At 38.5% G+C, this 18,133-nt stretch overlaps 1 protein-coding gene across 1 annotated transcript in view; it reads right to left on the reverse strand.

The window, feature by feature from the left end:
• Positions 1–309: 309 nt before the first annotated feature.
• Positions 310–18,133, reverse strand: part of GMPS (guanine monphosphate synthase) — a 33,828-nt gene continuing 16,004 nt past the window's right edge. The window contains exons 6-16 of the mRNA XM_009333996.1: positions 17,145–17,338; positions 16,677–16,842; positions 14,993–15,144; positions 14,160–14,333; positions 12,424–12,529; positions 11,258–11,373; positions 10,182–10,307; positions 8,895–9,010; positions 7,068–7,198; positions 5,255–5,427; positions 310–3,667 (exon numbers count right to left, since the gene is read on the reverse strand). Coding sequence (XP_009332271.1) covers positions 3,566–3,667; positions 5,255–5,427; positions 7,068–7,198; positions 8,895–9,010; positions 10,182–10,307; positions 11,258–11,373; positions 12,424–12,529; positions 14,160–14,333; positions 14,993–15,144; positions 16,677–16,842; positions 17,145–17,338 — 1,556 coding nt within the window. The 3' untranslated portion in view covers positions 310–3,565. The remainder of the gene's footprint in view (positions 3,668–5,254; positions 5,428–7,067; positions 7,199–8,894; positions 9,011–10,181; positions 10,308–11,257; positions 11,374–12,423; positions 12,530–14,159; positions 14,334–14,992; positions 15,145–16,676; positions 16,843–17,144; positions 17,339–18,133) is intronic.

Raw genomic sequence — 18,133 nt, forward strand, 5'->3', positions numbered from 1 at the left:
CAGAGCCCTAGAAAAGGCTCGATACACGTTTTTAGGAAGAAATTACATTTGCCATAGCATATCACAGTACAAAAGCACACATGAAGCAAGTACCACGCGGTACCCCGTTACTCTGCAGCAGGGTGTCCTGTGCTGTGACATAGCAAGGGACAGCCATGCCCTGGCAGGGATGTCTCCTTTCCCCAGGATAGTCTGCAGCCAGAAAGCACAACTGCCACAAAACAGCTTTTTAAACCCAAAATGGACAGCCCATTTATAATGTAGTTTTCTACATGTAAGCCCTAAAAAATAAGTCACACCCATATTCAAACATAATATTTTTATTTGTGGATAAAAATTAAGGCTCACAGTACTTTATCATTTCACAAGCAGAAAAATGTTAAAAATTGAGAATGATGGGGAATGCCCCCAATACAAATTCCTCTAATTGCTGACATGTTTTACTGAAGACTCGAGGTGAACAATTGAACAGGGCAGCTACAGTTATTAGTTCGTAAACTAGGTGCTAGATTTTTATTTTTTTTTTAAGAAATGTGAACAGAGTATTATGTTTCTCTCCACTTCTGGCTGTCTGATACACATGGATTCCATAAAAACACTCAAGAACCGCTGGGATAACACCAACTTTCCTAAGAACAACCCACCATGTCTACAATGCATGGCACAGGTGTCAAACAGGGGGAAGAGAGCTAAAGATCACAAATTTCATTTTGATAAGACATTTTGATTATAGTGCAATAGTTTATGCCTAGAATTTCCAATATTCAACTTTCTGGCTTAAAAAACCCCAAAGCCAAAGTATCTTCCTAATGAGCACAGGAACTGCTGTCAAGCTCCATTTCATTAGAGACATGAAAGCAACCCACGTGATTAAAAGACTGTCAAACTTCAGTATACACATAGAATACAGGTATACATCATACCTATAGTTCAGATGCAACTCAAAGAAGGACTTCCCAGTGTGCAACATGCAGTGAATAAAAGATTTATGTCCAAGTATGCTGCAAGTTTGTGGTCCAGAGGTACAACAGTTACGGTAGCCCCCAACTCAATGGGCATCACCATCACCACGCAAGTTTTCTTGTGAGTTACATCATAACTATGGGACTATATACTGCAGATTTATTTACACGGAGACCAAGTAAGCGTCTCAGTCAAAACTGAGAAAGGTTTGGGTTTAAGAGGTGCTCTATATTCTTTGCATTACTTTTTAGTAGTTCCTATATTCTTTGCATTCATTACTTTTTAATAATTCCTATAGTCTTTGCATTACTTTTTAGTAATTCCTTCTGTTCTGCCTATTTGCTGTCAAGGTAACACAAACGGGCAGCGGCAGCAGCAAGACCAAGCCTACTTACAATAAGCAACAACTGCTATAGCATTAAAAGGCTGAAGGATTTCTGTATCACACCAAAAAGATTCATTTCTTGTCACTGCACCTTTTACGTCCGAGATACCAACACAGTAATGAAAACAACTATCCTCAACTTTTTCTGACAAAAAGTTAAAATGTACTCTAAAGCCATAATTTCATTGGGGACCTTTCTTTTGAGATAAGCTACAAAGAAAATTTGTTTTCAACAGAATGCATGCTATAATAGATTCTGCCACAGCAAACACTGACTTGCAGTGGTTTTGACCAACAGCTCTTACAGGTCACAGTCCAGTAACAGAAGAACATTCGTATTGATAATACTTCACTTACATCACCAAAAGCTCATCCAAAGGGCTCAAGGAGGTTATGGTGGATGTGGGTGAGAATTACTACCCCCATTTTATAAAGGAGGCAACTGAGGCATCGATTAAGACCAATTTGCCCAGGCTACAGAACCTGCTAGGAGCAGGGCCGCGAGGGGGAGGCAGTTGTCTTGGCCACTGGCCTGCTGCTCTCCTGCACGCCTGTGTCCCCAAAGGGTTTCGAAGAGCAGAGGGCTGTAACACGCCATCTCCTTCCCCAAGCAAAAAACCACCGCTCAGTGACACAGGCAAAAGAATAAATTTACACATTAGCCATTTCCTATAAGCAGAAATTAAACTAAATTTCCATAATGTGTAGGCAGCAAACGTAAGAACAACAGGAAAATGTGTGCAATCAAAAGAATATAGAACAAACACTTTCAACCATTATTCCAGTTCACAAATCTATGCAAGTGGAAATATAAGTAGCTACAGCCATGAAATACTCCATGTTATTGAACAGTTTAAAACAAGTATTTCACCCCCATAATACTATGGTAATCTTGCAGCTGAATGAAATGCAACTTCTTAAATTAAAAAAAGGGTAAGAGGGATGAGCCTGGATACACGGTTACGGTTCCACCGGTGGAAGTACCCGGCAGGCACCCAGCAAGCTGCTCAGGTCAGAATTTAACTGTCACTTCCACAGACAGCAATCGCAGCACATGCTCAGAGTTCTCAGGTGGATGGAAATAGCTTTGCCTCAATACATCAGAAAAGCAGAGGTGTCCAATGTAACCATCTCCCAAATTATTGCTTACTTAACTACATAAACAGTAGAATACAAATGATGGAAGGGATCTATATGGATTGGATAAGTCAACTCTGATACCATGACTCCACACTAACAACTATAATGATCTTAAAGATCAAGCTAAGTACAATACATACAAAAAAAAATCCTGTAAAAGCAAATGTGTAGAAAATAAACTGTCATCAAGTATAACGAAAGCACATCAGCAGCAGGCTGCGAAGGGACTGTTGCGTGAGCATCTGAGGACAGAAACAGGATTTGCAGATCCAGTAGCTCTGGTGCAACAGCTTTCCAAACTTCACTCCCATTTTTATGCTTCTATCGGAGTCCCCAGAAGCACACAAAGATACTTCACTGTCTGGAATTTGACATATGCATACATGCAGTAAGTGTATACTAAAGATTAGCCTGCGTACACACGTCCGTTACCAACACGCACACCTACTGAGCGATGCAAGAGGGAGTGAGTACAGAAAGACAGACAGGTCATTTAATAATATTTTAGCATTACTCTCTTGGAGCTCAACATTATTGCCATGGGCTAACACGTCAAACGATATATAACAAGCTTAACAGTATACAACAGATACACAGTAATTCCACAACTCAACAGTATCAACTACTCCATTTGGCAAAATATTTATTTATAATAAATCCGTTCAAAAGCAGTTGGTCACAAAGAATTCATTTTACATTTTTAGGCTGTAACAATGCTTTTGGTAGAAGTAAATAAACTGTCTCTTTTTACACAGTGTACAAAAACAAAGAGACATTGAAATGACAGTTAACAATAGAACACATGAAAACAGGAAGAATCGGTAAGACAAAGGCAAAAGCAATAGGAATCTGTCTGCGCACCGGCAATGCTGCCATGATTATTTACCCGTACAAATCCTCAGCCCCACTTAGTTATTATCCCCAGCATAGCTCTTAACTGCAGATTTATGCTCCAGGAGAGGAATCTGATGCGATGTAGCAGCTCCAGTCACTCTTTCACAGTACTGCATGTCAACACTGGGAATGGTTTCTGATATGATATAGACTGCACACAGTACTTTAATAGAAAAAAGTTAATTACTCCCACTCCGTAGTTCCTGGTGGCTTTGATGTCAAGTCATACATCACCCGAGAAATGCCAGGAATCTTCTTAATCTCTGCCACCATTTTTAACACAACCTATTGCGGAGAGAAAAAAAAAAAATATCAGAAGAAATCATGTAGAACAGACCTGATGAAAACTACCTTGAGAAAAGCTTAAAAAAGGAAAACTTTGTTCACACTAATTCTGTTATACATGAGAGAAAGAGCCTATAGCTATAAGCATATTACCACCAATTAAGAAATAAAATCAACTTAAAGAAAACCTCTAGCTTTGTGATATCTGCAGTTACATTTGGAACTTGCTGATTTTTGGCACTGATACTAAACCAGGGTGTCGATCGCAATACGCTTCCCTCAAGGCAGCAGCTGTTCAGCTTCAAAACTATTTCTTGAGAGTTCAGCAGGAACATATGCTGTTGTGTTATTATCAATCATTTTCAGACTTTTCTCAGACCATCATCTCCAGCTGAACCATCAAACACAAAGCAACAGCCTGAGTGAAACCCCTTTCAAAACAAAAAAGGGAGCTCTAAAGGTAAAAAAAAACAAAACAGAAAGCGGCATCCAAAGGGAAGAGTTTCCATTGAGAGTTAATTCTCCAGAGTTCACAATCAATTCATGTTAACAAAAGTATTCTACATGAGAATCTGCTGATCCTTAGAAATTCAGCTTCCTTAAAAACCCCACAGTTCGTAGCAGTGCCACTTACATAACATGCTGTTTTACAGTGCAAGCATAAATTAAACAATGCATCGCTCTCCATGGAAAAACACAGAAAATTTTTAATCAAATATGATTATATTCCCCATAAACACAGGTATTTTCCACAACCTCTACTATTTCGTTACACATTATTACCTAGCCTTAAAGTGGGTTTGAAGAAGGTGGGGGTGGGGTGGGATTTGGTTGTGGTTTTTGTGGTGTTTGGTTGTTTTGTGCTTGCTTGTTTTTTTTTTAAACACAAATTTCAAGGTCAAATGAATCCTCATTTTATGTAATGGAATAGTTTGCACGGAAACTTAATCTTGAATCATTTCTTTTTAAATGGATAGGCTGTCTTAAAATAGAAGACTTCAGTTACATACAATTACTAAACAATGCGTATATGCTTTTAAAGTATGTTTTAAAAAAAAGTCAGTCCTGTTCTTCGTCTACACTACATTCCCAGAGAGACAAAGTACTTGAAACTGGACATGGATAAAGTTTCCCAGAAAAATATGCCTGAACTTGACTCCTAAATCCTTTTAGTGACCTAAATAGAAAACAGCACACTGAGATGTTAAACAGCAGGTTCCAGTAAAATCAGAAGTGGCAATCAAGGGCAATTCTGTAAGTCAGGACATTTCCAATCACTAATGCAAAAAATTAATTTCAAAATCCCAGGAATGGTTGGGGTATTCTTTTTTAATTAATGGTATTTTTGGCTCAACTCTGCTGGAAAGCCTTTAAGTTTGTCATACCCATCTGCCAGCTTCTCATTTTGATGCATTTTTTTTCCCCCAAAACACCACCATATTCTTCCTAACGAATACTGTGAAAGAGACAAAAAATTGCAACAAAAATCAAAGTCAAGGCAAGCAATCGAGAGAGAGGGAAGAAAGTCAAAATGAGTCATCTACAGTACTAGCTCATGTTGAAAAGAAACTTGAAAACACATATTACCTCTTCTGGAACCTCATTACCAGGAGTTGCTGCAATACCAGTCATAAAATCACTTGTAATAAAAGTTCGAATAACCACAGATCTTTGACAGGAAGGTTGTTTCTGTAGGGGGTCCCGATCAAAATGCAATGGTGTCAGTATTATTGGCATCTGGCTAATTTTTCCGGCATAACCTTCAGAAAAATAGCAGTACAAACTGCTTTAATTTGGTTTAAAGACACAAACGTGAAAAGTTTTACAGAATTTCCCACACATACTTCAAACTATATACTAGGAACTACATTTACATCTTCTGGGATCTTTTTGCTACTGCTACCACACCACAGAAGATCACGCTCATTATACAATTATGTAATTAGTGGTGCATACACTAAAACTGCTCAAATTGCCACTTGAAATAATCTTCAGCATTTGCAGGCATGCAGAACAAAACCAGATAGTCTCTGTTATCCCTGTAATTTGCTGTGAATGCAATTTAAAATCTACTTTCCTTCCCACATGACAACCATGGGGTTTTATCTATCCCCATGTCAAGCCCAGTGAAGAGCCATTCACAAGTATCTCTGTGTCTTTGACATACTTAAAAGAAAGCTCTTAAGTATCCCTGTTGCTGGTGGTTGATAGGTAACTCCAGACAATCACCTCTCCCTTTTTTTTTTTAAAAAGTATCTCCTTCTGAAAGCCAATACACAGACCCCCTAATTTTACTGTTTAAATGATCTAAAAGTTTGAGATTCAGGTGCGTGGCAGCCTGCAGAGCCAGTCTAACGCTACACAGGCTCTCACTCTCTGCTTGCACCGGATTGAGCTCTTGGTACAAGAAGCCTTTTTCACTAAACTCAAGTCTTATTTTTGGGAGCAATTCATTCACGCAAAGCCAACTGTCACCAAAAGTTAGCGAGACACATCTACAGTTTTACAAACACAATTGACAGTGTTATCCTCAGCCTTTTGAGGCTATTTTTGTACAAATTATGGTAAGACAGCCTTGCAAACAGAGTATGTATTTTCGAAGAGAGATATCCTTTGTAACTTGGAATTTATACAAAATATAGGCAAGTCTGATGAACTGCTTCCCACACATATCACATCTTCAAATGTAATTAAGTTAATTAAGTAAAAAAAATGCAAACAAAACTGAACCTCAGAACTACTATATTCCTAGACTCTGCCTGTGTACCATATCACAGGGTATTGAATGCTCCCTGGATGTGAAGGGTTTGAAGTATTACTGTCTGCTAGTCTGAAGTAGTTGCGTTTACAAATACGGCTTTCACTTTAAGTTAAGAAATATGAAACCACCACAGGTAGTGAGCATCATCACCATTAGAAACTTAGTATTTGGGCTCTCTTCTTTCCACAAAAAAACCCCAACACCCATGATTTAGAAACTATGTCAAGTTTCTTTATACAGTTTATTTACTTCAGGTGAATACTGATGACTGAGATCATCAGCAAAGAGAAGTAATTCGGTTGACTTTTCAGCTGGCTAACAGTACTTTTTGCAGAAGTTTGCACTGCAGTGAAGCACCACACCTCAGAGCTTCATGACATGTCAGAGGCAAGCCTCAGTGCCCCAAAATCCCCTAAAATTAATTCCGCTAACAGAAAGGCTAGTAATTCCTGTCCTTTAGCTATCAGCTTCTACAACTTTCAGAAAAGGCTCTTGCCTGTCATGCCATTAATTTATCTCTTCTTTGGAGATAATCAAGAAACTTGTAGATTTTGACAGTACCACTATAACTACACCCAGTTAGGTCTGCAGGGATCTTGAAACAAGAGTCTAATCCATGGGATAAGGCGAAGTACCTACCAGACTCCCTGAGAATATTGTGAGCCTCAAAATCAGCTTGACGTAAAGTGCTGAGGACTCCTGTTGTCAGGAAAGTGGGGGTGACATCTGTAGGAGGTTCTTTGACCGGTGGACCAAACACGTACACAACCCTGGAAAACAAACAGGATGGTAGAAAAAACACAGTTTGCATACATGGAATAAAACAGATTGCCTAAAGACTGCATCTTTAGTATTGCAGTGAGAACATAAAACTAGGGAAAAAAGCATAATATTTGATTTTGCTCCTTAGCTACTAACGAGTTTAATATAACTTCATGCATATATTCTATAAACATGACATGCATACTAGCTTTGGAAGTCAAACGTACTAATTTATTTTGGTTTGCTAGAGACTAGCAATAGCCCCAATATTACTTATACAAAAGAATAATCCTTTGAAAAAAAACAAATACTAACTCAGTGGTATCACAAAGGGTGTTTTTTCAATTTTACTTTGATGTCAGTAAAAGTTAAGATTATTCTAAGAAAGCTACTTAATAAGTGCGTACAATTTCTATCTTCTCTCCTAATAGGAAACTACCAAAAATACCATTAAATAGGAAACCTTATTGTTAAATGAATAGCTGTGTTTTCAGCACAGGGCACTAACACTGCAATTTATAAATCTACATTAACTACATCTGTAATGAAATATCTTCTGAATTCAAACCAGTCACATCAGCTTTATCTTTTTGATCTCATTCATTGTGTTTTGTATGTTGCAGAACAAAAAGCAAAGTATAATATTGTCTGACAGGCCACATACAAGGATTCACTATGACATATTCACACAAGTTATTTGAGTTTGTAGATACAAACCAAGAATACTTGTCTAAAATCCAAAGCAGAAAAATATGCAAGCTTTACGTTCTCTATTTTTGTTTGTAATTTAAAGTCTGCAAGCACAGCTGGGCAGAATACCAACTATTTCAGTGCACTCCTCAAAATGCCAGCTTCAGTGTCCCTAAACATCAATGAAAGATTCTGAAAACATACCCTGATACAGCAGAACTCCCAGAGATGTGGTATATTCAGGAGGGTAATATTAAATCCAAAAGAGCTTAAAGACGACAGCAATGCTGTAAATCCAGCACATACTTCGAAATTGCACACGCAATCCTGATTTTATACCTTCTTTTGTTCCCTCTGCATTTAGTTTAAAGAAGTATCTTGCAATTCCAGATCTCGCCTTTAAGAATAATACCTCTTTCAGTAGGCGTCACTTATGTGACAAAATTAAGTTTTGCTATAAGCAATTATAAGCAGTTTCATCAGAAAGTCTACAGCCAGGCAAGGATGATATGCATTCTCCAGAACTGATTTAATACCTAAGCAACTTCAGGTGTTAGAAAAGTTATGGCATCAAGTAGCTAGAAAATGCATGTTCACAACAGAGCTCAATTAAGATTAAACTGCCCAGCTTTGGAGCTTTCCTATGTGCCATTAGAACTGACAGTCCCACATAAATTCCCTTTCTGACACAAAGCACAAAAACAATGCATGACATTACAACTCATCAACAGGCTTGGGATCTTTCAAAAAAGATTTTGCGTAAGTTACATTGGATGTTGTCTAATCAAGTGCTTAAAAAAAATTAGGAGATAAGCTATCAATTTCTTTTTCAAGCTAGTAATTCCAGAAATAAACCTATGTTTTGATTTATTGTGTATTTATAATCTCTGTATGATATTCCTGTCCAACATGTAAAAAAATTCTACCATAGATTAAACAGGAGAATGCTTGTGCATGCTAAACTTCCATAAATTAAGTAGATCATTAGAAATAAAAATAATTCAAAACACTTACCTGTTTATGTTGTGGCACATGCGTGGTATGAGCCTGGCAAGAAACATAAGAGACTCCCAGTGTGGAGCATCTTTACTAGAGATCCCACAAACATAGCTATATGAACGACAGTCACCCTATAAATTTAAAAAAAAAAAAAATTGAACACAAAGTTTGCTGCCAAAATAGCTCACAATACTTTCCCATTCATCCCATGGGTTACAAGACCATACTTTGTGTCAACATTTAGCAGACACTCAGCTGGTGAAATCAGTATGCTGAGATACACCAAGTGAATGAGAAAATACAGAATAACAGACCTCTTGTGAGCTAACAAGAGCGTATAAAAGGAAAATTTTCAGAATGGAAAGATTCATATAAGGTGACTTGAGCATAGGGTTTGATTGTGTATTGCTATTTTGATGGCACCATCTGAAGAAAGCCTGTGATGAAGCATAGAAATCTGCTGATGATATTGCTATTTAAAATAGTAAGAAAAGCTGACTGCACGGAGTTACAGAAGAGACACACAAGATTAAGCAGCTGACAATGAAAGATGTAATTCAATACTGATAAAGCAAAGAAAGGTACTTTACAGCTATGACTACTCAGTAGAGAAATCTTCCAAGTTACCGCACGCAATTCCATGAGAATGCCAGCTCAGCGTTTGGTGACAGAAACACAAACCAAATACAAAGGACAGCCCACAAAAATTCTGGTGGCATTAGCAAAGGAGTGAAAGGAAAGAAAACACTATGTCACTGCAGAGATTAAAGTGTTCCCAAATCCTGACAAGAATAAGGATGTAGTACAATTCAAAAAAGTACAGGAAAGGGCAACAAGCATGTTCAAATGTAGGAAGCAGGGTTTTTTTGACCTAGGACTCCTCAGCCTTAAAGGGGGCAACAGGATTACAGCAGAAGTCTACAAGATTATGAAGTCACGAAGAAACTGCCTATAAGTGACCAGCATTATTCAGCCTTATTGTATTGATATCCTCAAATACAATACCTGGCATTTACTCAAGTGTCTATTCAGATGGTTTGACACCTTCGCACTATACCAGCACTGACAAATGACAACAACATAGGTATCACAGTCACCTGAAGTTTATGTTCTTGAGTCAAGCCCCTAATCTTAAAGCAGCCATTATTATCATAGAATCATGGCATAGTCTGGGTTGGAAGGGACCTTTAAAGGTCATCTAGTTCAACCCCCCTGCAATGAGCAGGGACGTTATGCTTCACTGCAGCCTGCCACACTGCTAAGAAGCAGCTTTCAGAACATCCCTGGAATGAATCCATTTACCTGCACTCCCACAGTTTTGATTGGTAACAAGAAGGCATTCAGTGAATGTAGGCTTGTAATCTGCATCAGCTTCTCCTGATCTTCTTCAGTTGTACATGCTTTGACCCTTTGCAGCAAAGTATGTGGCTGTGCGATGATGCAGAAAAATAATTTTTAATTCAATAAAGCCCTCAAGCACGCAAACAGAACTTATAAATAATAATTTTATTTGCATTGTAAGTAGCTGATTGCTTAAATTTAGTCCACATTTACCCCTTGGAACTATTTACAAAATACCTTTCATTTAACAACTAAATTTTAGCAAAAGCAGTTTTATTTGATTGGACTGCATGTAGTTTAATCTGAAGCTCTCCAAGGCCATAGGTGAAGCTCTTTTCCTATGCTCATTCTCCCTTTCACAAAGCTATACTTTTCATTTTTGTTGTTTATTTCAGATACAGAACAAAGCAATATCCTGTTACACTACACTGCAATTCAACAAGTTTTCAAGGAAATACTCCCCTCTTCAGTGTTTTGGAAGTCGTTTCGAACTTAAGACTTCGATTTAGAGCAGGCCTCTGCTAATGACTTTCCAGCCCCCTGCAGTTTAGTTCAAGTGAGCTTACAGTAATCATGAAGGTCATAACAGTTAAGAGATTGAGAACTTAAACATCATCAATTAAAAACTTCAGGTTTCTGTTCAGGACATTTGGCAAGCACTAGTTCCTCGCCTCTGCGCTTTCATTTAGACAGTGATTGATAGGGCATGCAAATCTAGAAAGTTACAATTATTTCAGGGAGGGAAAAATCTCCAGAAATCCTCATCTGCACAAAGTTTAACTAAAACAAAATTTATTTACTATTTGAAAGATATATAAACTTCCATTTTCCAGAAATTGCCTAACACTTGCACCAGTCATGGTACAAAAAAATTCTACTGTACTATACTGAATGGCTTCAAGTGAGTTGTACTGGAATGCATTACTCCTTGAAGAGCAGAAGTAGTTTTAAACTTTTAGCAGCTTAAACCTCATTGCAGGCCACTATGGAATGATCATACTGCTTTTATGCATATTAGAATTTAGCAATTTTGTTACCTTCTTAACACTTGCAGAAAAATCTGCAACTATTTTCAAAATGTTGTTTGTTTCAGGAAAGTCTTTGCACACATAAGGCTCTTCAGCACATATCACTCTTATTGCTAGACCAGGACCTGCAATGCAAAGTTGAAAAAAACATTATACTAAATAACAGGAAAGCCAACTTTCATCTAAAAATGTGACAGCATCTGGAACAGCAGTCAATCATTGAGTACAGTATGCTTTGCCATTGTACCTATACTTCAATTGTCTTAACACCCTACAAGACAAAAAATACACAAGCAGTTTATTCTGGAACAATAACACTATTTCTGTTCGGTATATTTAAGCATTATTTACCTACACCTTAAATTGGATGGTTGTTTAAAGCAACAGTTAGTGGTGATGAAGTGTGGCAGATGGCAAGCCAAAGGGAACAGGAACCTCCTCCTTCCCTTTGCTAGGCAACTGGGATGAAAGAGTTGGTTATAACATACAGTTGAGTGTCTCCATTGTTTTTAAAGACTCCTGAAGGCTATTTGACCTTTTAGGTACTTAATACGAAAGCACATGTGATTTGCTGGAAATGTTTGAAGACAGCTTCTTGCATTTCACATGATGCTGGTACATTAGCACAACAGCCTCTGCCAGTGACTACTACACACCTTGCAGGACAATTGCAAAACACCTGGACAGAAAAGCATAACCCCCTTAAAAGCACATGGGCTTTGCTATATTATATACTTTCATGTTTTCTGGTGGAGAACTGTTGTTATTTTCCATACAATCATTTTCAAAACAGCAAATGCCCCTTAGAAAGGCAGGCAGATATAGGCCATTATTTCAAGTAAGACACATTTGACAGCTCAGGCAGCATTCAGCTGCACTTCACTGACAATTCTTGCTTTGGCTTATACAAATAAAAAGAAACAAATACAGCTAAAAGCAAACTCAATTATAAAACTTTTCCTTTAATCACTATACATAATAAAGCTGCTCTCAAATGTTCTTTTCCTGAAAAAAGATCCTTCTTAAGTAAAAACTAATAAATCCATAATTTTTTTTCCTGTTTAGAGGTAAGTTTTATGCTCCAACATAAATTTATTCTACAGGTTAAGTATATCCTAAACAATACTGATGTGATCCATAGCCCTTCACTAAGTAGCACAGACCAACTCTCATACCTGGGAAGGGATGCCTCGAAACCAGCTCTTCAGGAAGACCAAGTTCTCTCCCTAGCACTCGCACTTCATCTTTGTGAAAGTCTTTCAGTGGTTCTATTACTTTGCCCTTAAAAAACAGAGAGAGCAATTTACACTTCAGCTTACATATTCAAACAAAAAGCCTCAAATGTTTAGGTTATGGCAGTCAAATTGGCCTGCTTTTCACAGCATCAGCTGCCAACACTTGCATAAACACTGGAAAGAAAAGTACATGTGAATGCAGGCTTTGTGAAAACAGCTGCAGGACAGAGGCTAAGACAAGGAAGTTTAAGTTTGAGCCAGAAGTATCAATGATTCAATCAGTGTAGATATAGCTGTAGGTCAAGCCTGCTCTGACTGTCTTCAGAAATTCAGACCTTTCTCCTCTTGCCTAGCTGTTCAAATCAATCTAAAAGCCTTGAAAATACTTTGTACAGTATTAGAAGCGTGGGTCAGTAATGGTTACTTCCTCTCCTACGGTTGAGCACTTACTAATAACTGAGCACTTTCCAATAGGGTTATTACGTGATGTCTCGTGTTGATTCTTTCTTATTTTATAATACAGTTAGAGAACTTACCATTCTAATGTCAGAAAAGGCAAAACAGGGCAGTCTCCTACATTTGCTTCATATGCTAGTAGTTAAGAGCTCTGCACAAGAAAGGTATTCAAAAAGCTTTTCTGGACTTTGGACTAAACAGACCAATTGGGAGTGCAATCAAAGGGACAGGACTTGGGCTGCTTATCTTCAGACAGTTCAACCTCCTGTGTTCATATCATCTTCAATCCTCTGGTTGTTATCCATAGATGTCCATGTTGGGCCATTTCAGAAAGATTTGTGGGTTCTTAAATTGACAACTGCAAACAGATTGTGTGCCACCAGCATACTGCTGGCAGATAGCTGATCAGGTTACTAGTAACGTCATGCAGAAGCTGCATAAGAACAGAAAGAACTCATCCCGGTAGGTACCTGAAGGAGCCATCCCTAGATTTCAACCCATTTAAATGTATTATTCTCATGCTCTCTCAATAGAGAGGAGAATACTATGCTTGCAGTGCTGAATGTTACTAGAGGTTCTAGAGAAGGAGAATTTTGGCCCTCTCTCTCAACAGCAGCTGATCTTTTCACTAAAGCACTGTCACCGCTTTTGCCTGAAGTCACTGCTCTTGCCAGAATCCATAATGTGCCAGATCTGTACTATCAGTACCTAAAGGTTACCCATTGACTACTGTCCAGAACAAGGTACAACAGAAGGAATAAGTGACCCATTACATCATGAATTCTAACTGAACCAGAATAATGTTGTCTGAGAAGTCTTAAACTACTCTCCCATTAAAGGCATTTGGTATTGCTCTGCTTCCTCACTAGGATGCAGGTTTGTTTTGAGGGTTAAAAAGTAAAAGAGTGAGGAAACAGCTTTCAGTTGAGAACACCATTGTTCACACGGAATGAATCCACGTTCAATCTCTTGACATCTTCCTCAGTATCCAATGCCAGACAATACTTAAACAATTTTGACTAATTTGGGAATGTAGCAACTAGAAAGAAGTGTTATAAATTGCAACATATTACAATAGAATCTAAAGGGCCTCATCAGAACAGAGTCCCATCAACATGGGACAGTTATACCAGCAAAACATAGAAGTTGTTCATTTTTGATACTCAGCTTTACATCTGTGAGAACCAGAAGGATACACCAGTATCCTCATTTTCATTTACCTCTTCTCTTAACTTTCGAATCAGCTCTGTGTCATTATGATGAGTTTTGATGACTTCAGCTTTGCCACTTGCAACAAGGGAAGCACTTTCAATGAGATCAGGTCTGAGGGTACCCTGAGCAAGAAAAACCTCTTCAGGTTTCAGATTCATTTCTCCAATAACTTCATTAGCAATCTGTAAGATGGAGAGAAAAAAGAAAAGTGTTCCGATATACTTTTCGGTTGTCAAAGGTCTAAAAAGGAAGATAATGGATTGCCCAACAAATGCTACTGAGCTGCAAAAGCACAAACAAACAGGAAGACTAATTATGACACTAGCACACTACTGAAATAGTCCTTATAACCCCATATTTTGTTGAACAGAAAATGGAAAAAATATCTTCAGACTACAGGGACATCACTGCCTGTTAAATGTTATATTCTCCCTGCATCACCAACACCAATTCCTGACAGATGGAAAACAGCTCATCTTCAGCAAAGCAACAGAAGAATGCCCCAATTCATGTTACCCATCAATTTGGTGAAAAAACACTACATGGAAGTTTATGCAACAGAAATGAATGGCCAACCGATATAGTATATCTAAATATGATGGTGGATCTAGTACAATGCTTGTGAACCATGTTGTGACCATTGATTGACTGCCAAAAGTTTTAGGCTTAGGGTAATGTACCAATGGCTTCTTAGGTCATCCACAACTTAGTAAGACTACTGATGCCACTGAGTGCACAGTGCTTTAGAAGGAAACAGTCTGATGTAGAAGATGTATCTAGAAATCATCATTTAAAAAAAAAAAAAACAACAAAACAACCAACAAATAATTATAAACATTACCTTAACAAAGGTGTCACCAATAATTTTTCTTTTTTCTTCAGGACTTGTAGTCATATTTAAGGTCTTGCTAATTCTTTTACGTGGAGTTCTGTCCTCATCCGAGATGGGCAGAGTTGTTGTACCATTATAGAACGAATGAGCTGCATTCACCACTGCATGAAATTACAGGAATTTTTTGGCAAAGCCAGTAAAGATTTTTATGCAAGGTTCAAAAAAAAAGTTTCACTCTATTGCTTTAAAAAAAGAAAATAAAAATCATTCCAGTCCTTCGACTATTAACTGCATTAAATAGGGCTGTTCAATACCTCAAGAATTAATTCTAACAGAATAATTTTATCTCTCTTATTAACCTACTCTAGAGGGCAATTTTTTTTCATATTGTGAGGCTAGGCAACGGTGTGAAAGTTCAGTTCTTGCTTCCTCTCTTAGATTATAATTTACTCGCTTTATTTAAATAGTTTACAGGATGGTATTTCCCCAAGGGCTTTCTGCAACCAAAAATTAAATGATGCACTATTTACTCATGGTACATTATGCCTCTTAATTTAGAGGCTCTCAATGCAGACATCAGCTAGGAGGCTCTTTGGCATCTTTTACCAGCACTGAACTCCATGACCTACAGAAGGAGCATTTGCAGCAAAAGGATTCCCTCAATTTGTTACTCTGGCAGCCTGCCAGAGCCCAGGTTTATTGGTCTAGAGAGTGCAAGAATAAGACAGATTTTCCACTTAAAAAAAGTAAAAATAATAATAAAAAAAGGTATGTGTAGAACAAAGCTTAGACTTTGCTGCATCAGGATATTGCAGCCCAATCTGCAAGATGCTAACATGCAAGCTCCCTGCACTATTTCACACTGTCAGGCTCGTGGAAATCATTGCTCACCTGGTGTCACACTTCCCGGCCAAAACACAGCAGGATCACTTGACAACAGTACTTACGCCCAGCCCCAGGAATAGGCAGCTATTACTCATGAAATAAATCAGCTGGGCAGTATAAAGCAGCTCTCACTGTTTGCACAACTCAAACATATTCCTCGTGCTTCAGGTACCAAAAAAACTCTAAACCTTCTCATCAGCCATGACAAGGTACCTTCCGCTCTCTCGGAATGTATTGCTTCTCAACAAGCTACTCCAAAAACAACTAAAATGCACCTATTTAGAAGCCAGGAGAGGAAAAAACGAATGCCTTGAAAAAGAAATTTTGGCTATAATACCATTCAATCACCCAAATGAGCTCTCAGTTTAAAAAGAAAGAGAACCAGGACAAGAAATAAAGCCCCAGTGGAGGACTGTTAACCAAGCTACTGAAGAAAACTGCAATCAAATGAGTTTTGCAGCAGCTGAAAAGGATTACTCAACCATCAGCAGAAAAGTGAATGAGCACCAGTGACTGAGGCACATACCACCGCTCTGCTGTGCCCCAACAGCAGATAGCAGATCTCGACAACTGAGGAGATGGGTCAGTTCATTGTATGCTCCAATCAAATAAGCAAGGCTTAATATTTTAGGTTTGAAATTTTGTGAATAGGCCTAGGTTGTCCCAAATTAGCAACCGTGCTTTGGTAAGTAAAGTCTGAGAACTGCAAAGATCAATTCCAATCAATGAAACAAAACACTAAATGTACATTTTAGGAGACTGGCCATATCATTAGTGGTATCAGGCATATTTAACAAAATTATGGTACCTTTAACTTGAATCCCAAGTTTTTTGAGTGCCTCCTCCACAGACTGACTCTCTCTTTTGCGCATAAATCCATTATCTATGTGTACAGCTATGACCTGATCTCGGTTTAAAGCTCGGTTCAGGAGAGCAGTACACACTGTTGAGTCCACACCACCACTGAGTAAAACCTAAGGATGAGGAAAAACAGAAAAAAACCAAAATTTGGTCAGTTGTCTATGGGGAAAGTCTTAGCAAATAATTCAGATACAACTGAAGATCAGAACAGACTACTGACTTATAGTCAATGATGTGGAAGAAAACAAGAAGTCAAACAATGGATTGACCCAATTGTGCTAACTTTCTAAAACCTGTTTCATGTCTTACCCAAATCATGACAATTCTGTGTTTTTCAAATTAACCTGAGTAACTGTGTCAGTGTTTCTGTCAGGCTTTTGCAAATAATCTTTCAGCTTCAATTCAATCTACTTACCAGGACTTTTGATGAGCCCACTTTCTCTTTGATATCTTGAATGCACTGAAGTTCTCTGTTTTCCACTGTAAAGGTACCACTGCATCCCGCAATATCATAAAGAAAATTCTTCAGGATCATTTTTCCATTCACTGTGAGGCTAACTTCAGGGTGGAACTGTGCTCCATACAGTTTTTTAGATTCATTTGCTATGCCTTCATTGGTGCAAAGAAGTGAGCATGACAAAAAAAAAATTGGAAGTGAAAAGCATACCCAAGAAAGTCAAGCATACATTTTTTGAGTGATTTATTCTGCCATGTTTTTGCACAAATCACCAATCAAAACTAAAGATTCTGGTTAAAGTTAGGAACAAGGATACTGTTACATATCTGGAACACACAATCCCCCTCAGAAACCAAGGAAAACACTCAGACACCCTAGGAAAACCACAGTGAGAATTAATTTTTTCCTCATCACGATACCTCATACAACCCTGCAACCAAGCCACGTTGACACAGCTGCACGCATGTTAATAGGGTTGTGCTGGTCAAGCTGTGCAAGCGTCCCTACAGGGGTACGTTTGTGAGCACCGCTGCTCTCTTTTTTAACAATCTCTGGAGGGTTACTTTGAGTAGATCACAATACTGCACCTTGTACCAAGTAAGTGTTGCTCAGACTGGGATTAAAAAAAATAATAGGGAAACTGCCTAATTCCACTGACCTGTTAAAGACTCCCAGGTACACTGTATCACTGTATTTTCTTTCACTGCTGGAAACCTGGCCACCACCTTACCAGCATTCGTTTGCTTCCTTAGGCACAAGGAGCCACAGGCTTTTGTAAGAGCCCACGGTCACTCGCAGAGATGATCAGCTCTGGTGCAGGCGCGTCCCGCAGTGGAGCAGCGGATCACTGTGTACAGGGGGGTTTCCTGAGCCGGGGAACCCACAGGGGAGCGCAAGACCCGCCGGGAGCCGGCAGCTCTCACGAGGGCAGGTGACGAGGCGTGGGC

The sequence above is a fragment of the Pygoscelis adeliae genome, unplaced genomic scaffold, assembly GCF_000699105.1.
Source record: "Pygoscelis adeliae isolate BGI_AS28 unplaced genomic scaffold, ASM69910v1 Scaffold241, whole genome shotgun sequence".
Taxonomy (NCBI): Eukaryota; Metazoa; Chordata; class Aves; order Sphenisciformes; family Spheniscidae; genus Pygoscelis; species Pygoscelis adeliae.